The 22,026-nt window shown below is 55.1% G+C and overlaps 1 protein-coding gene across 3 annotated transcripts in view; it reads left to right on the forward strand.

Moving 5' to 3' along the window:
- The window catches only part of TRIM67 (tripartite motif containing 67), a 48,519-nt gene extending 26,752 nt beyond the window's left edge, over positions 1 to 21,767 (forward strand). For 2 of the 3 annotated variants that reach the window (XM_059899379.1, XM_059899380.1), the window contains 9 exons: positions 7,022 to 7,117; positions 8,711 to 8,833; positions 9,932 to 10,042; positions 11,823 to 11,982; positions 14,043 to 14,188; positions 17,021 to 17,159; positions 18,266 to 18,569; positions 20,394 to 20,556; positions 21,702 to 21,767. In XM_059899379.1, the coding sequence (XP_059755362.1) occupies positions 7,022 to 7,117; positions 8,711 to 8,833; positions 9,932 to 10,042; positions 11,823 to 11,982; positions 14,043 to 14,188; positions 17,021 to 17,159; positions 18,266 to 18,569; positions 20,394 to 20,556; positions 21,702 to 21,767 (1,308 nt within the window). The remainder of the gene's footprint in view (positions 1 to 7,021; positions 7,118 to 8,710; positions 8,834 to 9,931; positions 10,043 to 11,822; positions 11,983 to 14,042; positions 14,189 to 17,020; positions 17,160 to 18,265; positions 18,570 to 20,393; positions 20,557 to 21,701) is intronic. The other variant, XM_059899378.1, reaches the window with a different exon arrangement.
- Positions 21,768 to 22,026: the final 259 nt, after the last annotated feature.

Below are 22,026 nucleotides of genomic sequence, written 5' to 3' on the forward strand. Positions count from 1 at the left end.
AGCTGGTTTAAGGGCATCACAAGGGCCCCTGTAAGAGGGAGGCAGGAAGGCCATAGTCGTAGGAGATACGAGGACAGAAGTGAGAGGCTGAGTGATGCAAGGAAGGGGCCAAGAGTCAAGGGATGTAGGTAACCTCTAGAAGATGGAAAAGACAAGAAAAGGGGTCTCTCGGGGCTTCCCTGGTGGTCCAGTGTGTAAGACTCCACACTTGCAATGCAGGGAGCCTGGGTTCAATCCCTGGTTGGGGAACTAGGATCCCCACATGCAAGCCACAACTGGGAAGCCCACCTACGGCAACAAAGACCCCACGTGCCACAACTAAGACCCAGTGGAGCCAAAATAAATAAATATTTTTAAAATAAATAAATAAAGCCAAGGGCATGTTTTTTTAAAAGAAAAGGGTCCCTCTTTAGAGCCTCCAGAGGGAAGCAGGCCTGCTGACAGCTTGGTTTTGGCCTGTAAGACTCACTTTGGACTTCTGGCCTCCAGGACTATAAAAGAATAAACGTCACTGAGTTTATGGTAATTCTTGATAGCAGCAACAAGAAGCTAATATACCATGAGAACCCACAATGCGGGGGCCGAATGAGTCTGGGGAGTCAAGGGAAGGTAGACCCTCTCGGAGTATCAGTCCTGGGGGGGGACTCAGGGGCCATGGAGTCCTCATAGACAACACGTCTCAGTGCTGGCAGTCATGGTAGCGGCCTCCATATGGAGGTTCTGGGGGTTGGAGGTGGCTTCAGTGCACAGAACAGAGCACTGGATTAGCGTCTGGAGACCCCCATTCAAACACCACCTCTCCTTACTGGCTCAGTGGCCAGAAACACGGGGGGCCAGCGGGACAGGAGCTGATCCTCTGAGCTGTTTTGCCTCAGGGCACCCCCCCAAATCCAGGTCACATCCGCTGAAGAGAGAGGCTGCTTGCATCGCCCCTGGATCCTAGTTCTCCTGCCAACAAGCCTTTCTGCTTCTGGGGGGCCCTCAGCCTGGGACCCACAGTCTACCATGGAAGGGGCCTGCCACCCGGCAAATATTCATCTGATCGCTCTCTAGGTAGACTTCTACCCGAGGCCCACCCTGCTCCGCTGGAGCCCTAACATCAGTCCTTCACACCTTGTGTGACACATCCTTTACAACCTGGACCCTTGGATGGGGGCAGACTGGGAAGGGGGATCCTGTAGGGCTGGGGTCTCATGCACCCTGTATGGGTCCTCCCCTCAGCCCCTCCATGTGCCCGTCTCACCCACCTTCTCCTGTCCCCAGGTGTGGTCCCTGTGGGTGGGACAGTACTCTCGCATGCAGTCTCCAGCCTTGTCACTGCATATGCTTCAGTAGTAAGGGCACCCAAGGCCCCCTGCCGTGTCGCTGAACCTCACTTTAGGCTGACCACCAGGGCAGTCACATTTATCTTGGTTGCTGGCCTCTTGGCGAAGGGCTTTTCCAGCGCTTCAGCGGGGCTTTTGCAGCCGTTGGCAGGTGGATCAGGAAAGGGGAAGCAGGCCTAGGTGGAGGAACCCTCTGGTCTTCCAGCAGACGCAGGGAGAGGGAGGGCGTCGGAGGTTCTGTCAAGTAGGACTAAACTGGGGCAGGATCCGTGCCAGCGGTTAACTAGAAACAGTTAATACCCAGAAGTCATGAAAAGAGTTTTGATCCGCGGGGTAGGGTTGGACTGCCAGTGCCCAGGACCAGATGGGGCTTCATGCCCTAGAAATGGCGGGTCCAGAGTGGCCACATGGCCATTTTAATTAAGCCCAGCGTGTAAGAGGATTGAGACGTGACTAGCTTGGGGCAGCTAGTCAGCCAAAATCTAGAACAGAATCCATCCACTGACTGGATCTCTGCGGAGCACATTCTAGGTGTGAGGCCCACACTGCCTGCACAGAGGTGCACAGGACAGGCTTGCAGGGCGGCCGACAGGACAGGGGAGCGGATGCATTTCCCCCGGGCTGCCCGTCTCAAGGAGAGTGAGACACGCCCTGGAAGGAGTGCCAAGGGCACGTTCCATTTGGGGAGGGGAGCAAAGCATCAAGAGGAGGTGGCATTTGGCAGTCATGTCTAGATCCTTGGTGCCTAATCTCTGCACTTCTACTGGGTAATCCTGATGTCAGAGAACAAAGACCAAGTTTAAAAGGAGGCAACTTGGGACTTCTCTGGTGACGCAGTGGTTAAGAATCCGCCTGCCAATGCAGGGGACATGGGTTCGATCCCTGGTCTGGGAAGATCCCACATGCCGCGGAGCAACTGAGCCCACATGCCACAACTACTGAAGCCCACGCGCCTAGAGCCCCTGCTCTGCAACAAGATAAGCCACCGCAGTGAAAAGCCCACGCACCGCAACGAAGAGTAGCCCCCGCTCGCCGCAACTAGAGAAAGCCCGCGCGCAGCAATGAAGATCCAACGCAGCCACAAATTAATTAATTAATTAATTTTTTAAAATAAATAAAAGGAGACAACTTAGGGGCTTCTCCACAGAGCCTGTGGCAAACATGAGAATTATCTCTGAAAGGTCTTAGTTGGGTAATTTAGATAATTCATGTCTTAGTCTGTTTGGGCTGCTGTAAGCAAATCCCATAAAACAACAGAGATTTCTTTCTCACAGTTCTGAAAGCTGGACATCCCAGATCCGGCTGCCGGCCAGCTTAGCTCTTGGTGAGGCTCTCTTCGGGCCTTGCGGACAGCTACCTTCTCACCGTGTCCTCACGGGGCCTCTCCTCGGTGCAGTGGGAGGAGAGAGGGAAAGAGCTCTCCCATGTCTTTTCTTTAAGGGCACTGATCCCATCATGGGGCTCCACCTATGTGACCTAATTGCCTCCCAAAGGTCCCATCTCCTAATACCATCATACTGCAGGTTAAGGTTTCAACATATGGATTTGGGGAGCACACATTCAGTCCGTAACAACCCATATATGATAGACCCAGACTGAACAATTAAGAGGATTTCGGGAAAGCTTGGGCTATATTTCTAAGCATAATAGTAAGAACTCGTATGAGGTAGGGGTTGTTATTCCCACCTTACAGGGGAGGACCGTACAGAACAAAGAGACGAAGAACCTTCCCAAGATGCACAGCTAATGAATGACAGAGCCAAGATTTGACTGTACTGGCCCAGAGTTCTCTTGCTTAATGCAGTATGAGGCCCTATAACACCATCCAGAATGGGAGGGAAAAGGCAGAAAGCTACCCCATGTACCCAGAAGCCACTCTTTTGGGATGCAGGCAAAGATGTGATGCTAGGTCAGGAAGCAGGTGGTTTGGCCCACTTGGAAATACATTTTTAAGCTGTCTGTCTAAACTTAGAGACTCTGCAGCAATGTAGTTCTAACCTTAGAGGAATAAAAAGGCATAAAATACAACGTTTGATTCAAGTTAAAATCCATTCAGTCATTTTAAAAAATTTATCTTCAGTCTGGATATTTCCTTTCTTTCCAAGAGGATAGTATAACCAACATCCACAGAGACATAACAATCCATTCTCATTTCTCAGACGGCAGGCTCTTCTCTCAGACCAGAAAGACACAATTTTCAGTGTCCCCTGCTGGCCTCTAGGCAGTCCCTGTGGAAAAGAGGAAGAGCATATTTCAAAAAACTGAAGCCAAATACAATATGCCGTGAACCCATAACACGTTGCCAATAAGTGAACCACTTGTCCCTTGAGAAATGGTTTCCACCTTCACCGCCCAAACCCTGACTCCTTTGCCACTGGAATAACCAGGTCCAGTTTCCACAGTGTTGTCACCTGGGCAAGGAGAGGTGTCTCGTGGCCACATCACACAGGAAGGAACTGGGGTCAAGAAAGGTTCAAGTGTGTGCTTGTCGGGACATCCCTCGATGGCGACCAGACCTCACATGGGTGTCTGGGCTCTTCCCGGCGACCAGCAGACCGGGCACAGGTCTTTGTGCAGGCGAGCACCCTGCTGGGCCGGGGCCGGACGGCGTCAAGAGAAAGCAGAGGGCAAGATCAAGGGCAAGTCTGGTGGGGCCGGAGCCGTGTCTACTGAGCTGTGAGATCATTCCCCTTTCAGCTGGGCGTTTGCCTAAGGTCCCTGGAGGCCTTCAAAGATCACTGTGTTCTGGGCTCCTTGCCAAGGTCCTGGGTCTACTTGCCAAGCAGGAAGCAGGTCCACAGGCCCTGGGGTGGGACGGGCCGCGGGGAGGCCGGGGCTGATGGGGACAGAGCCCCGCTGGCTCCAGTTCCCCGGGTGGAGGGAAGGGGACTCTCACTAATGCAGCCTCTCTCCGGAAAAGGTGGTCGCCGTGGTGATGGATCTACAGGGACCCATCTTACCTTAGCATCCGCTTCTAGTGGAGCAATTGCTTTGCTTTTTATTCAGCCAGTGAGCAGTTTTTGAGCCCCTGCTTTGTGCCAGTGCCTGGCTAGAAAGGCAAAGACAAAAAAACAAAGTCCCCGCCATGAAGGATTGTATAGGTTCCTGGGAATCGGTCCCTTGTTGGGGAGGGAAGGGGTGCAGCCTCAGTGGGCCCTCTGCTCTGGGTGACTGTCGTGGGGAGGGAGGTGCCACTCTTTTCTGGGCGCCGATGACGGGCCCGAGTGATGCTGACTTCTCCGGTTCCTCCTGAGCACAGCCATCAGGGACAGGCTGAGCTTCCCGAGGACCTGGACCCCTCTAAGGATGGGTGCAAAGATCTGTGCTACCCAGGGACTTCCCTGGTGGTCCAGCGGTTAAGAATCTGCCTCCCGGTGCAGGGGACGGGGGTTCGATCCCTGGTCGGGGAACTAAGATCCCACGTGCCGCGGGGCAACTGAGCCCACGCGCCGCAACTAAGACCCAACACGGCCAAATAAATCAATAAATATTAAAAATAAAAATTAAAAAAAGATCTGTGCTGCCCAGAACAGCAGCCGCTGGCCAACCGTGGTGGCCGAAAACTTGAAATAAAATTTAAATCCAGTCCCTCAGTTACATTAGCCACCTTTCAAGTGCTCAGAGCCGCCCAGGCTGGTGGCAGCTGTATTAGAGCAGACACAGAACGCTCTGCTGTTCCTGTAAGGTCTACTGGATATTCTTCCTGCGTGGATAATTGCAACAGAAAGTGGTCCACGCCGGGTGCCTGTGGAGGGGGGGGCCTACACCAGCTGAGGTGAGGGGCATGGGGAAGCCAGTGGAGGAAGGAAGAGCTTCTCCAGAATCTGCCTCTGCTGAGCCACACCTCAGGCTCCCAGCCGTCTCCCAGCAGGACAGAGCCCAGACCTCACCTTGACCTCACCTTGAACGTCGGTGACCCTGGTCTGAGGCCCCCTTCCTTCTCCCTGTGTCTCCTCCTCCACTCCGTGGCTATGTTTGTACCATCCAGTGGATCGCAAACTGCATCGGAACCCCCTGGAGAGCTTGTTAAAAGACGGATTCCTGGGCTTCACCCCCAGTTTCTGATCAGTAAGACTGGGGTGAGGCCAGAGAATTTGTGTTTCTAACAAATTCCTGGACGATGCTGGTGCCGTCAGTCCAAGAACCACACTTTGAAAGCCATGGATATGGTCCAGAGAATCACATTCATTGATGCATTCATTCAACAAATATTTCTTTCATGCTGCCATGGGCATGGTGCTCTCTCTGCATGTGAGCAACCAGGCAAGGTCCCGGTTCTGGGGAGCCTGCATTTTCGGGAGGAGAGACAGACAGGAAACAAACCTGTGTTGGGTGGTGATGAACGTTATGAAGAAGAATAGAGCAGGGCAAAGGAAGAGGCCTCACTGACATCATATCTGAGCAGAGACCTAATGGAATATTACTCAGCCATAAAAAGGAACGAAATGGGGTCATTTGTAGAGATGTCGATGGACCTAGAGTCTGACATACAGAGTGAGGTAAGTCAGAAAGAGAAAAACAAATATTGTATATTAACGCATATATGTGGAATCTAGAAAAAACGGTACAGATGAACCTATTTGCAGGGCAGGAATAGAGATGCAGACATAGCGAACAGATGTGTGGACACAGCGGGGGAAGGGGAGGGTGGGACGAAGTGGGAGATTAGGTTTGACATAAATACACTACCATGTGTGAAATAGATAGCTAGTGGGAGCCTGCTGTATAGCACGGGAAGCTCAGATCGGTGCTCTGTGATGACCTAGATGGGTGGGATGCGGGGTGGGAGGGAGGAAGGTCCCTGGGGGGGGGTATATGTATACATATAGCTGATTCACTTCATTGTACGGCAGAAACAACATTGTAAAGCTATTATGCTCCAATTAAAAAAAAAAAAAAAAAGAAAGTGGAGAGCAGGTACGCCCCAGCCTTTCTGGCCCCGTTTTTGCTCTGCCTTCAGCTTTTTACTCTGAAACATGAGAGTCGTGTTAAAAATCAAGGGCACCAGTCTATTCAATAGCAAGATTTTGAAGACAAATTCGATGGTGTGTGTATGTGTTTCATTCAAAAGAAGCCTGAGGCTAAAGGCCGTAGATTTGACCCCAGCCTGCAGCTCTGCCTTTGGGTCCCAGCAACTGGGCAGGGTGAGGAATCCCTAGTGCTAAGGAGGAGGTCACCATCATCCCCTTCCGCATGATGCCTTGGGACCCCTGGTCCATATGGCTCAGGCTCACTTCCAGGTCCCTTTCCCGCCCATCCCGCTCAGGCCAAAAGGCGCCTGTGCAGGGGTGGGGTGGGCAGAGCGTGGCTTGGCACCTGGGATTCCCTCGCAGAAGTGTCTGAGTGTCCTACTGATGGGGGGTACAACTGCTACAGCAGGGAGGGGGCCAGACCCGGCCAAGGCTCTACTTGCCTTCTTGTCCTGGGTCCTGTCAGCCTGAACCAATTAGCTGAATGCTCCTTACTTCTACCCAGCTTTGGGGTCCAGACAGAAGAGTGTTGGTCAACCAACACTTTATCAACCATTGCTGGAAAAATAAGCACATGCAATAGAGTCCGGGAGTCAACAGCGGTCCCTTCATAAGTGACGACGGTTCCTGGGTTCCACCCTCTTATAAACACGAGCCTTTATGATGAAGTGCAGACCAAGTGCCTTTAACAACTAATTTTCCTTTTCAACCTGTGATATCTTTTAGGCCCAACTGTCTCAGGCCTTAAATGGAGTTTCCGATAAGGCAAAAGAAGCCAAGGAGTTTCTAGTTCAGCTGAAGAACATTCTGCAGCAGATCCAGGTGAGCATAGCTCCCGCTGGGAGGGGAGTCCCTGCAGGAGGTACGTGAAGCTTAGCAGAGGAAAGGAAAGGCCCCATGGCAGGCGCTTTTCAGTGCTGAACATGAGAAGGCCTAATTGTCCCACTGCACTGCCTCAGGTGTTGAGGACATCACCCACTCAATCCACTGACACCCCTGTGACATCTGATAGGAAAGGGATTTTGCATGAACTCAGAGAGAATCCTAGAAAGAGAGCTGGGCGGAAATAATGCAGCACTCTGCGTGGCCACGTAGCCCTAGGCGGTATCTGTATACGGTGCTTTTGTACCAACACATCAAAATATAAAAGCATCATTTACTAAACAAATGTATTTAATGAGCACCCATGCTGTGTCACATACAAGCCCGGCGCAGATCAATAAGGCACAGCCTCTGTCCCCAGGAGCTCTGTCTGTCGGGGAGAGAGCGAATAAATACATGCACGTGTGGAGGAACTTTCACACAGATCACGGACCGTAGAGCATTCCGGTGTCTGGATGGGAAAGAGGACTCAGGGCACTGAATTCTTAACCAGCCAATAAAAACCATCCTAATAAGTGAAAGCACAGAATTCAGCCGCCAGGCATTTCCTGTCCTGGTTCTGATGTTTTCAGGGACACCGGAGGTATCCGTTTGATGGGGCTGCTGTTACAAGGTACCATTAACTGAGTGGCTTCCACAACAGTAACTTATTTTCTCATAGTTCTGGAGGCTGGAAGTCCAAGATCAAGGTGTTGGCAGAGGTGGTTTCTCCTGAGGTCTCTCTCCTTGGCATGTAGACGGCCGTCTTCTCCCTGTGTCCTCACACCGTCCTCCCTCTGTGTGTGTCTGTGTCCTGATCTCCTCTTGTAAGGACACCAGTCAGATTGGATCAGGGCCCAGCCTGATGACCTCATTTAACTGACTTCTTTCAAGGCCCTGTCTCCAAACACAGTCCCATTCTGAGGTCATGGGGGGTAGGACTTCAAATAGGAACTTGGGGCAGGGGTGGGAGGGCTGAACACCATCGGCCCATGACACGAGGTTGGAATCCAGGCCGACCTGAGTTACATTGAAAGTCTTTTTTTTTTTTTTTTTAGAACTGAGAGAGACAGATCCTACAGCAAGAACAGTGGGTTTTGTTTGTTTTACTGTTTTCTGATTAGAGAAAGCAAAAGTATGTTACAGAAATTTTGAAAGGTAGAGAATAACAGACTGAAGTAGGAAAGGTTCACCAATATCTCAGCCCCTGAGGTGACCCCCTCATCACTTTGACATGTTGTTCCACTACTCTACACACACACATGCACGTACAGTGTGCGATTACGCTGCACACACTTGCAGCCGCTCTTCTTCTTCTTAGGTCTCTCTCATGAGCTTTTCCCATGACATTGAAAACCCTCACAAACCCTCATGGTTTGGATGACTCTGAATATTCACTCCATCCTATAGATGTGCTGAGACGCACGTGTGCACTGTTTCCAGTCTAATAACGGGACAGCTCACGCCGGGGCGAGCTTGCTGGTGGGCCCCCGTGTGTCTGGTGCTGGCCGCGTTTCTGAGCGTCTTCTCGCTAAAGCTCTCTGCGTCCCGCAGGAGAACGGCCTGGACTACGAGGCCTGCCTGGTGGCCCAGTGCGACGCGCTGGTGGACGCGCTAACCCGACAGAAGGCCAAGCTGCTCACCAAGGTCACCAAAGAGAGGGAACACAAGCTGAAGGTGCGTCCCCGCGGCCGACGCCCTCGGTCCCATTGCGGCCTCCGAGCCGAGCCTGGGGAAGCACGCAGCGTGGGCTCTGGGTCGGTGTTAGCTGAGTGAGCGAACGAATGAATGAACGAATGAATGAACAAATGAATGAGCGAATGAACGAATGAATGAATGAACGAACGAATGAATGAATGAACAAACGAATGAATGAACGAATGAATGAACGAACAAATGAACGAACGAATGAACAAACGAATGAATGAACGAATGAACGAATGAACAAATGAATAAATGAACGAACAAATGAATAAACGAATGAACAAATGAACGAACGAATGAGTGAAAGAACGAACGAATGAACGAATGGGGAGAGGAAGGGCTGAGCAAGTTGGCCCGGGACCTACTTACGCTCATGTCACTTTCCCTGAAGCAATCAGCACCCCTGCTCCCCTCCAAAGCTGGAGGGAGATGCCTGAATCCTGCTGCTTTCATTCAGAAGGCCACCCTCTCCCATCTTCTCCCGGCCCCTGTTTTCTGTCGAAGGGACACTGCCTGTTCTCATCTTGCAGAGCAGAGGTGGCCACGGCGGGAGGGGGAGGCTTCCCCTCACTCGGCACTGGGTCCCCGGGCCAGGCAGGTGCCCCGTGAACACCCCGCCTTGACAGAAACCACTCACCTCATTGTCTGGGCTCGATCTGTTCTACAGACATTTCCCAGCTGAAACAGAAAATGTTACTTTCAAGGAAAGAAGGAGTGAGTGTTGGGTTTGATCCATGGTTTACACGCAAAGCAGCCGAGCCCCTTGAGTTTCCACCCAACGAGTGAGACTGGGGCACGGACCGGTCACCAGGAGGGCTTCAGAGGGTGCACGTTCTCTGCTTTTCTATCCAGAGTTCAGGAAGTTTGCCCTGTTGGGTGTGGCGACCCTGCTTGTTGGGAAGTGGGTCCATTTACCGCCCCCGTAAGGAGGGCGCGTGGAGGGGCGCGTGGAGCTCAGGAACAGAGCAGCAGCAGGGGAGGGGGCAAGGCAGGTGGGACCAATGCCGCTTGCCGCTGCAGGCGACTGCTGTTCCTCGATGAGACGGTTACTAGGGATACTTCTCGTGGCAGATGGTTTGGGACCAGATCAACCACTGCACGCTGAAGCTGCGCCAGTCCACCGGGCTGATGGAGTACTGCCTGGAGGTCATCAAGGAGAACGACCCCTCCGGGTTTCTGCAGGTGAGCGGGCTGGGCATTGTTCCTCCCAATCCACTGCCATGCCCCAGACTAGCCGAGGTTCTAGGAAGGTCCCCCCCAGCGGCTTGGACTTGAGCAGAATCTCCTGTGCTCAGCGATTCCAGAAGACCTAGGTTCTCATCTTGGCTCTGCGTCTCGCTAGCTGTGACCCTGGCTCTGTGTCATCCTTAAAGGAGGAGATCAAACATCATAATCTCTAGGGCTGAAATGCCGTGCTTTCGTGCCTCGACTTGAAACCCCAATTCAACATATTCCCCACAGATGAGAAAAGACGGTCTTTGCCAATCAAGCTGGAAAGATGGCACAGGGAGGAGTGAGTCAGCAAAACCCACAGGACCCGTTCCCTCAGGGTGCGGAGTCCGGCAGGTCTGGACACGTGACCGCTGCCTGCCAAGCCAGTGCAGCCTTGTTGGGTATCCTTCCAGCAGCCAGTCTGACTCGGGGTCACGAGCACCTCTTGGGATCATGTCTGTGATTCGGACGGAAGCTGTGTCCTCCGTCTCTGGGGGACATGATGAATCTCCTGGATCGGTCCCCAGGAAGGGTGCATGGGGTCATGGCTCTACAGGGACACGTGCAAATGTCTGAATGAGCAGGGCTTTCCAGCAGAGGGGAACAGAGCTGTGGGTTTGATGCAGTGAGAGTTTGGAGCAGAAACTGCAGAACACCGTGGAGGAAACACAGTGGGAGGGAGGGAGCTTCACGCTCCTGCGGATGAAGGAGATGCTTTCAGACCCTGGGACAAACCACTCGTATGTTTCACTTTGCAAAGTGCTAGATCTAGCAAAAGAGGTAGAGTGAAGACTGTCTTTGTATATTTTAAAAGTACTGGACTTCCCTAGTGGTCCGGTGGTTAGGACTCCGCGCTTCCACTGCAGGGGGCGTGGTTTTGATCCCTGGTCGGGGAAGATCCCGCATGACGCGCAGTGCAGCCAAAATAAATAAATAAAGTAAAAAAATTCTTTTAAAAAGTATCATTTGCTTCACAAAAGGGTTTAGCCTAAAACAGCAAGTGCTTCTTTACATTTAACATGGCTAAGCTGTTAAAAGATGATCTCGATGAATGGATAAAGAAGATGTGGCACATATATACAATGGAATATTACTCAGCCATAAAAAGAAATGAAATTGAGTTATTTGTAGTGAGGTGGATGGAGTTACAGTCTGTCATACAGAGTGAAGTAAGTCAGAAAGAGAAAAATAAATACAGTATGCTAACACATATATATGGAATCTAAGGGGGAAAAAAAAGGTCATGAAGAACCTAGTGGCAAGACGGGAATAAAGACACAGACCTACTAGAGAATGGACTTGAGGATATGGGGAGGGGGAGGGGTAAGATGTGACAGGGTGAGAGAGTGGCATGGACATATATACACTACCAAACGTAAAATAGATAGCTAGTGGGAAGCAGCCGCATAGCACAGGGAGATCAGCTCGGTGCTTTGTGACCACCTAGAGGGGTGGGATAGGGAGGGTGGGAGGGAGGGAGATGCAAGAGGGAGGAGATATGGGGATATATGTATATGTATAACTGATTCACTTTGTTATAAAGCAGAAACTAACACACCATTGTAAAGCAATTATACTCCAATAAAGATGTTAAAAAAAAAAAAAAAAAGATGATCTCTGCCAGGGCTTGAGTGGGCGTGCTTAGCCACCGCAGCCCCCTGAGCCCACAAAGTCCCTGCCCCTTCCTTACCCCCTGCTACGTTATTTCCCCTTTGCACGCGGAAACCCTAAACTCTGTGCTTCCTTTAAGATCTCGGACGCCCTGATCAAGCGTGTCCAGGTGTCTCAAGAGCAGTGGGTCAAAGGTGCCCTGGAGCCCAAGGTGTCTGCAGAGTTTGAACTGACCTTGGACAGCGAGCCCCTGCTGCAGGCCATCCACCAGCTGGACTTCGTCCAGATGAAATGTAGGGGTGAGCCGTGGTCGGCCCAGTTCAGTTGATGCTTCTTATGGAAGAGGCATGCACTCTGCGGCGCAGCTTAGGGCCATCAGAAGACCTGTGACACTGGTGTGACGCAGAGTGGGAGGGAGGGACTCCTGAGTCACAGACCTGGGTTCAGGTCCCAGCTCAGCCACCCGCGAGCTGGGTGACCTCTGTGGGTAGCACCCAGCCTGAGCCAGACTTTTCCCCTTTGTGAAAGAGGATCATTTGTTCATTCAGAGACACCTATCGAGTGTCTACCACGTGCCAGGCACCATCCTAGGTGCTCAGGACACAGCCGTGAGCAAGTCTACAGACTCCCTCACTAGACTGAGCTGATATTTAGAGAAGGAAATAGATAACACATCGATAATACAATACAACAGAGAGTATAATGTAAACTGATAGTGGCAGGTGGGACAAACAAGGTGCCTTTTGAGAAGGGGGCATTAGTAGACATGGGTTGGGGGGGGGAGGTATTTTGAGGTGAGGAGGAAAGAGATGTACTGTAAGGGAAGAACATTCCAGAAGGCCGAGGGGTGGTGAGTGCAAAGGCCCCAAGGCAGGTATAAGTGTTCTATGTTCCAAGAAGAGCGAGAAGGTCAGAGGTGAGAGCAGACGGGAGAAGGTGGTGGATCGTAGCAGTGAGTTCAGAGACCCACGGGGGACACGAGCTAAGGGTTAAGTAAAGTTTGCATAACTTTCCCCAGGTTACAAAATTAGCAAGTGACGTCACCCTGCCTCTCCAGAGACATTAAGGGTACGTTCAGGAGAGGGAATGAAGCTCTTTGGTTTTTTACGACCGATATATCCAAGGGCTGAGTGCCACACCTACAGAATCTGTGAACTCAGGAAAATCCTTACTTGCAAAATACGTGGCCATTTTTAAACCAGAGACACCCAGTCTCTTGTGCATCTCTGTGCTTTCTCCCATACTCAGTTTTCACCTTCCAATCTCACCTTAATAGAACTTATGATACACTTGACTCAAATCCCTAATTCCACGGATTGACTGCCCAATACTGTAAGATCGCCTCTCCTTCCGGGATCTAGTTCCCTGGGCCTTTAACATGCTTCCAGACAAAGGTTTCAGTGGGTCTTTGCATTTTGCCCTTCCCTGCCCCCGAGAGCACCTTCCCATTTGCACCTCAGGTGAGGTTTGGAAATGCCACCTGCCCCAGGTGTGAATGAGGCGTGGTGCTGGGAGCGGAGGGAGCCTGGCAGAGGTGGAGGCCTCTGGAAAGTCGGCGGCTTGGAGCTGCTCCCGAAGGGACGGGGTGGTGGAATTCACAGAGGAAGCGGGAGAGCAAGCAGCAGAGCCCAGGGATGGAGAGAGGGCTCCTCCACGCTCATCACCCGAGGTCCCCCCGGGAACCAGCCTGCACCGAGCCAGCCCTCCGGGACAAAGGCAGGGGTGACACCCAGCTAAACTGTCAACCGAATGTGGAAGATGGTGACCTAACATTTGGGCCCAAACTGAAACCTGTAGTTTTTCCAAAAACTAACGTTGCAGTTTTCCCTTTGGAAAATGTCAGCACGGACTATTTCTAAAACCTCTTGAGCCTGAACATAACTAGAGAATAAAAACATTCTCCCAATCTCACCTTCATAGAATTTATGATACACTTGACTCAAATCCCTAATTCCACGGACTGACTGTCTGATACTGTAAGATTGCCTCTCCTTCCGGGATCTAGTTCCCTGGGCCTTTAACATGCTTCCAGACAAAGGTTTCAGTGGGTCTTTGCATTTTGCCCTTCCCCGCCCCGAGAGCACCTTAGGGCCCCAGGTGCGAGCTGCTTGCTGCCCTGTGCAGAGGGTCCACAGAGGCCGGGCTGCAAGTCCTCCCCAGCTGCTCGTGGGGCCGAGTCAAAACCAGTGATTCTCAGTGGGCAGGTGGGCAGGGGGCAGCTCTTCCTCAGGGCTCCGGACCCAGAGGGGTGGAGTGACGCAGGGTGGCCACCTTTCCTCCTGGGGGGCGGCCGGGTCCACGCGGCTGCCCTGTGCCCTGCAGGGGTCTGTGCACTAAAGCACATCTGTCCCCACCACAGTGCCGCCCGTGCCCCTGCTGCAGCTGGAGAAGTGCTGCACCCGGAACAACAGCGTCACGCTGGCCTGGAGGACGCCGCCCTTCACCCACAGCACCGTGGACGGCTACATCCTGGAGCTGGACGACGGAGATGGGGGCCAGTTCCGGGTGAGGCCCCGCTGCTTGCCGGGGGGAACTCGCGCTGTCCCAGCCTCTGCACCAGCCCGGGGGGCTGCCCTTAGCTGTGATGCCACCAGCGAGGGCATCGGCCCCCAGGACACAGAGCCAGTGGGCCTGGGCTCACGGGACGTGGGGCTTCCCTACCAAGGGCTGGGTCTGGGCAGGCAGAGGCGGCGGCCACAGAAAGTTCTGGATGGTTTTTCTGTGAAGACTGACACAGGTCGGAGGCCGAGGTAGAGCTCCGAAAAGGTGTCCCCCGCAGTACCCACTTTCCAGTCGGCCCAGCAGCGCAGTGGTATCTGGTCAGCACCCTCCCACCCAGCACCCCAAAGCCGCTCCCCATCCCCTTGAGGTTCCTTCACAGCTGCCTTGCCCGGCTCAGTGCTTAGCTCACCTGGCAAGGTGGGAAGACACCTGAGAAATGTTTGTTGGGTTGGGGTGACCGTCTACATTCATGTCCCCAGTGATGGAAGTCTGTGCGGACAGTAAATATCCTTAGTGAGTCACAAGTGCATCTTCTAGTCTCGGCCCGTGGTAGCAAACCTGGATGGCTCCCCACCCCAAGCCAGCCCCCTAACACATCTCTACCGTGAGACGTCACACAGTGAAGTTCAGGCTCCCGTCCAGCTGTTGTGTTGACAGGAACACCAGGGAGCACAAACTCTGGGTCTGCTGAGAGCGCCACCTTTCTGTCCCCGAGAGACCAAATAAAGACTCGTTCTAACAAACCAGCGCAGTCATTAACAACTCTCATACTTCTTCTCCTGGGAAGTGGCACCCATTCAACGTCTCTTGCCAACGATCAATATTCTCTTTGCTTCCCTCAACTGGATTGATGCCTATGTCTTTTCTTTTCTTTGTTTCAAGAATTTCAGAGTTGGGGAAATCACAGCAGTACTCCCTTGGGAATAATTTGAGTCCCTGGGGATATGGGCTCTTTAGTGAGAAGCTGAGGTCGCTTTGGCCAGGAATAGCGGGTCATACACCGGGTCCAGAACCTCAGCCGTTCCGGTCGTGCAAATGAGCTAGGAACTGACAGAGCTCCCTGACTAACCAGAAACCAGGAGGAGAGCTTATGGTTTTGAAATGGGAAGAAAGAGGAGATATTAAATAGCAGCCAGTACTTCCCTGGTGGCGCAGTGGTTAAGAATCCGCCTGCCAATGCAGGGGACACAGGTTCGAGCCCTGATCCGGGAAGATCCCACATGCTGTGGAGCAACTAAGCCCTCTAGAGCCCGCGAGCCACAACTGCTGAGCCCACATGCCACAGCTACTGAAGCCCACGTGCCGCAACTACTGAAGCCGCACGCCTAGAGTCCGTGCTCCACAACAAGAGAAGCCACGGCAATGAGAAGCCCGCACACCGCAACCAAGAGTAGCCCCACTCGCCGCAACTAGAGAAAGCCCGCACGCAGCAACGAAGACCCAACGCAGCCAAAAATAAATATAAAATAAATAAATAAATCTTTAAAAAATAAAAATAAAAGAAGCAGCCACAGGGCTCAACTGAAGATGGCTTCTCCCCTTTGAAGCATGACCACTAACAAAAGCTCCACCCAAGGGCTAGAATTTATGAGGAACCATGTGTTATAGTGGGGAAAGCATGGACGCTGAATGCAGACAGACCTGGATTTGAACACTGGCTTCTAAATGGATTAACTGAGATCTTGGGCAAGTTGCCTACCTTCTCTGAGTATCCTTGTGAATAAAATAACGAAAATAATAGCAGTGTCCCAGGGTTGTATGAGGATTAAGATGTCTTATACAGGGACTTTCCTGGCGGTCCAGTGGGTAAGACTCCGTGCTCCCAGTGCAGGGGTCCCGGGTTCAATCCCTAGATCCTGCATGCATGCCGCAACTAAGAAGTCCGCAGGCCGCAACGAAGATCCTGTGTGCCGCAACTAAGACCCTGGTGCAGCCAAAATAATAATAACATAAATAAACATTTTTTTAAAAGATGCCTTATACAATGCCTGGCACACAGCTATTATTATCAATAACTTGGAAAAACAAATGAAGAGAAACACCCCTGAGTAATCAAGCAGGAAAGATGTTTTAGACAAACTAAGCTGAATGTAATGACATAGGTGAGGTGTAAGGCTCTGCATTTGGGGGAAGTTAATAGGACAGAGTAAGTTTGAAGTAAACGGGAAACAAAGTAAATGTTCTAGAAAAGGATCTTTGGGGTCCGATGCAGAAATGTCCCACCCTCTGGGGAGGCCAGGAAAAAAGCAGCTCCAGGAGTCCCAAGGAGTAGGAAGATGGCAGCCTCAGCGGTGGGAGAAGCGGGGAAGGAGGTGGAGTGCCCATCTTACTCCAGAAATGGCCAAATCAACTTGAACCACCTGCGCCTGGCCACGCCCTTCCTCCATCTGCTTTTTCCCATCATGTGTGATGACCCTTCCCTTTCAAATATCTTTTGTTTTGTTTATTTAGATGCTTAGCCCATGTTTTCTAACTTAATTTCCCACTGGAAACCAATCATCTCCTCTTGCTCCAACCGAGAAGGACGTGGGGTTTTCTGCAGCCCCAATCCCGGGCTCCGGAGTCCTGTCCGTCCGGCCTCTCCTCTGCGGAGGCAGGACCGTCTCGGGCAGCATCCCCGCTACTGCACCTCATACCTTCACAGGAGAGGGCCCATCAGCCAGTAGGAAGGGTTTGTGTCCAACTTGGACGTGGCCTGAGGCTCGGCCACCACGTGTCCAAAATCTCCTTATTAATAACTCCATTGGGATGCTAGCACTCTTGCCCTCACCGTGTGGCTAAGAGAAGTTTTCCACATAACGGAGGCGCCTGACGAGCCATCTGGGTCTCTTCCAGGAGGTATACGTCGGCAAGGAGACCCTGTGCACCATCGACGGCCTTCACTTCAACAGCACCTACAATGCCAGGGTCAAGGCTTTCAACTCCTCTGGCGTCGGGCCCTACAGTAAGACCGTCGTCCTGCAGACGTCCGACGGTGAGCCCTGGGGTGTCTCGGGGGAAACAGATTCAGGCCCAACCCACATTTCATCCCACAGACCGGCAGACAGACAAGGGAAATCTGTGAGCTGCTCCTGAGGGAGCGTGAGGGAGTGGGGGAAAGAGGTGAGTCTGTGTCTTCCAGCCCCACCCCTGCTCCACTCACCTGGCTCCACGCCTCACCTCCCTGCCCCCCAGCCACGAAGGAAAGAGACACTCCTTCACCCCATTTGCTGGAGCTGGGAAGGGAGGCTAGGAGTTGAGAGGCACAGGGAGGCTAAACTCCACTTCCGAGGGGCCGAGAGCGGGTAGGACGGTCCCAGAGAAGAGAAGGCACGCGGCTGCCAGGGAGGAACCTACCCCTCGAATACCCAGCGCGAGAGCTCAGATCTGAGGCGTGCCCGCCGCGCTTCATCCTTTCAGGTTTCAGGCAACAAGAGCACGTTGACATTCCGGGGATTTTGATCATCTGAGTCCTTAGCATTGAGGGATGATGTAGGGGTCCCAGGACGGTGCCAGCCCTGTGTTCAGTGTCACTGTTTATCCCAGCACATCCTCTGACCACCCTGAGGAACACGTGACAGCCTGGGCTGTCACCCAAGGATGGGAGCAGATGATGCTTTTTGCCCCGGGATGGGCTCACCAGCTGGGTGCCCATGGGGGGCCCTCACCTGCCAGCGGGCTGTGAAGCAGAGCCTGGAGCTCTGGGCCTTTGGTGACCTCACTTCACCCCTCTGCGTCTCAAATCCCCCTCCCACGAGGTGGGGTCTGGATATCTACTCCCCCTCACTCGTAACAGTGCCCGAAGCGTGCAGAAGGGGCTTAGAAACCAAGATTCCACGAAAGCACGTAGACTGGGGGCCTGAATGTCTGTGCTCCTTGGTGAGGTTGGGTTCATGGGATTGGGATCTTGGATGAACACAGAGGAGGGAACGTGAGTGTGAGTGTGTGTGTGTGTGTGTGTGTGTGTATGTGAGTGAATCGCACAGGGAAGGACACTCGACACCGGGTGCCCGCTTCCTGAGAGATGCCGGTGAGTCTGTGTCTCCGAGCCCAGGTCACAGGCTACCACTCACCCTGCCCCTCTCGCCCCTTCCTTTCCAGTGGCCTGGTTCACGTTTGACCCCAACTCTGGGCACCGGGACATCATTTTATCCAACGACAACCAGACGGCCACCTGCAGCAGCTACGATGACCGGGTGGTGCTGGGCACGGCGGCCTTCTCCAAGGGCGTGCACTACTGGGAACTGCACGTGGACCGCTACGACAACCACCCGGACCCCGCCTTCGGGGTGGCCCGGGCCAGCGTGGTCAAGGACACGATGCTGGGCAAGGACGACAAGGCCTGGGCCATGTACGTGGACAGCAAGCGCAGCTGGTTCATGCACTGCAGCTCCCACACCAACAGGTGCGCGAGCCCCCAGCCTCCCCGTCGCGGCGCTTAGGGCTGAGGGAGGAGCTCCCGCACCAACAGGTGCGCGAGCCCCCGGCCTCCCCGTCGCGGGGCTTAGGGCTGAGGGTCTTCCTGCTGTTCCCACGTTCCGGGGTCGGGATGGCGGGCAGTGTCTTCGGCCACTTTGGCGTCCAGCTTCCAGGGAGAAGCGAGTGCTGGCCCGCAGCGCAGAGGGGGGAATTGGACAGAGTCTAGAGCAGAGCAGAGCCAGCGGGTGTGCAGGCCGCCCCTCGGCTCTGGTTCTCCTCCGGCCTTGGCTCTGCTTTCCTCCACACCCGTCAGCCCAGCAGGGCTGCGAATCAGCCTGGCGGGTGGTGCGGCACCCTTGGGGCACTCCTTGCTGGTGGCTCTGTCCCGGGCACCCCCAGCACTGCCTCACCCTGAGCCCGGCCCTGGCAGTGGTGTCACCAGGCTGGACACGGGAAACTCCCATGCTGGGGGGACGGGCCCTCTGGGGCTGCCCTGGCCAAGGAACCCACAAGTGGAGGGCTGTGACCCTCGGAGCTGCCTCCCTGCTGTGGGGTTTCCTTCCCAGTCTGCTGAGGGCCTTCTCCCCAGCGGGCAGAGGCGAAGGGCCCCGAGAGGCCGACCTCCCTGCACGCCAGCGCTGGGCAAGGTCAGCTCTGGGGGCTCTCGGTGCTCTGGGCCCATCTGCAGCTCCTGCAAATGGCCCCAGGGGTCCTGGTCTGGGGCAGGGACTTGCCTGAGGATCCTCGGGGGGGTGGGGGATGGAGGCCGATCGGACCCCTCGCATCTGCCTTTTCACTGGCAGTGGCCGTCTCTCCAGAGGCAGCTCTGCGCGGGCGCTGCGGGCTGCCTGCTCACGGACCGCGCAGGGGCCGAGGCCAGGCCCACCAGCTCCGTCTCTACTTGCTTAGGCCACGCAGGCGCCCAGATACACTGGGACGGGCGTAACAAGAGGGGGCAGGTGCGGAGCTTTCTCTTCGTGCCCCATGCTGCGGGAAGCCCCTGGCTCCTACGATTCCATCTGGGCCCCGGGAAAGTGCGAGTGTGATCGCCATTTTGCACGTTATGAGATTGGGGCTTAAGGTTGACGCCCAAGTCACAGGGCTCATTAGAGGCGGTGTCAGGGCTTAACTCAGGATGCCGGCTCCAGTTCCGGGGGGCAGGGGCGAGGCGGAGCGGGCGGGGGGTGGGCCGGGGGACCCGGGGGGAGGCTGCCGCTTGGGCGGGACTCACGCCGGTGCCTCAGGCGGGTCACTACCGCCACCTGGTGGTCAGCATCTGAACAGCACCAACGGGCCCGCTGCCGGTTCCCTTCCCCACCGGCGGGCTCCTGCCCTGGGCCCCGGCTCACCCTCCGGGAAACCTGCCCTCTGAAAACACCCAGCGAGCGCTCCTCGCCGTTTCCCGTGCTCCCAGCCCACCATCAGCCTCCAGCTGACCAGCTCATGCCCAGTCAGGAAAGGACAAGGATGGTTTGGTGATCCGAGCAGAGCAGCCAGTGTCAAGGCCGGCCGACCTCAGCCCCAACCACGGGACGGGACGGTCCGACGGCCGCCTGGTGCTGCCCGCCCCTGGTGCTGCCCGCCTGAGGACCGGCCCCGCCCGGTGGAGGCGAATCCCAGCCACCACGAAACGGAGCCTCGCAGCAGGTGCCAGGAGCGTCAGGACGCACGCCCTGTGCCCCGCCGCGGGTCACCGTGGGGCGGCCAGCGCCCTGCCCCGCCGCGGGGGCTGTGTTTCTAGGCGAGGGTATCCCCAGCATCGTTTCGGTGATCTCGCGTCCTCACCTGCGTGCCGGGCTCCTCTTCCCAGGACGGAAGGCGGCGTGTGCAAGGGGGCCACCGTGGGCGTGCTGCTGGACCTGAACGAGCACACCCTGACCTTCTTCATCAACGGGCAGCAGCAGGGCCCTACGGCCTTCAGCCACGTGGACGGGGTCTTCATGCCGGCCCTCAGCCTCAACCGCAACGTGCAGGTACCACGCGCCCTCCGGGCCGGGGCCCGTCTGCCGCCCCCCGGCCCCGGCCCCGCTGCCCGTGGGCCTCCGAAGTGCGCCGGGCAAAGGGGGCTCTAAAGGAGACGCCCGCGGTGCCGCCCAGGCAGGGAGCTTACCTACCGGCCCATCCCCTGGAGACGCCCCTCTCCGGCATGATGTTTACTTGCTTGTCCGCTTGAAACGAGCAGAGGCTCTAGGTGGCGGCTTCGGGGCGGGGTGCGAAGGGGGGCGGGTGACAGGCAGGGTGGAGAGGGCCAGGGAGGGTGGAGGAGGGAGGCAAGTCCTGCTTCCATGTTCTGGGAGAGAGGAAGGTCGGTGCCCCTGCCCGGCGTGGGCCCTGATGGCCCGGGGTGTGCTGGGTCTCCATGTGGCTTTCCCCCGAGAGGAGAGACCGAACTGAGGCGAGACCTCTCCTAAGGGTTCCCTCTCACCCTCCCTGCCCCTCCGGCTCCTGCGTGAAGCAGGCAGGCCCTCAGGGCCAGGCCCAGTCCTGGGGGCTGGGGTGGGTACCGCCGGCCCAGGAGGCCCGACACATACAGAGGCAAAATGGGAGCCCGGTGAGGGTGTGAGGGAAGCTTGGAGGGCAGCGTGGAGCAGGGTGCCAGCCTTTGTTTCTGGCACGCTGCTCCTCCCCCCGGCAGGTATATGGGGTGGGGGGGCAGAGGCCTGCTTCGTGGTGCCCACTCACCCTGAATACTGTCACTTATTGATTTGTACATCCAGTCCTTGCAAAAGGGCTTTGGGGCAGCCTGAAATATGGGCTGCTCTTCCACAGGGTTAATAGAACAGATGCAGGAAAGGCAAGAGGGCCATGGAAAGAAAGCAGAAACGAGTATAAACCCGGAGCCCCAGTCCCCCGACTGTAAAAGAGCGTCAGCCTCGCCGGGGCTCCTGGCAGCTGGGGCGGTGTGAGGAAGGAGGCAAAGACCAGCCCCTCGGGGCAGACTCCTGGGCCGGATGTTAGTGAGGCTGAGCATGATAAACAGCAGACTCGACAGCACGGAGAAGGCGGGCTGCTGCCCGTGGGGACCCCGGAGCAGAGGCCGGCGCAGCTGCTGAGCTCTCGGCGCTCAGGGTTCACGGGCGGCAGCTCCTGCCCTCGCTCACCGCACCTTCTTTTCCAGGTCACCCTGCACACGGGATTGGAAGTGCCAACCAACCTGGGGCGGCCAAAGCTGTCGGGCAACTAGCCTCCCAGGCCGTGCTCTGCACGGCTGTCCCTCACTGCACTCACATAACCCCGAGGGCAGCACAGCCACAACTTGGGTGCAACCCAGCAGCCATTGAGCATCTTAGAGACCCGCTTTCTTTGGGGGACGGAGAATGATCTGCAGTCTGTGCTCACTGCGGCCCCTGTCGGTGGTGAACACGGGTGTGTGTTTCCCCTCATTCCACCCGCCGTCGCAGATACGAAGAGGGACCTTTCTCAAGGGAGCAAGGAAGCGTTCG

Source organism: Balaenoptera ricei, chromosome 16, assembly GCF_028023285.1.
Source record: "Balaenoptera ricei isolate mBalRic1 chromosome 16, mBalRic1.hap2, whole genome shotgun sequence".
Lineage (NCBI taxonomy): Eukaryota > Metazoa > Chordata > Mammalia > Artiodactyla > Balaenopteridae > Balaenoptera > Balaenoptera ricei.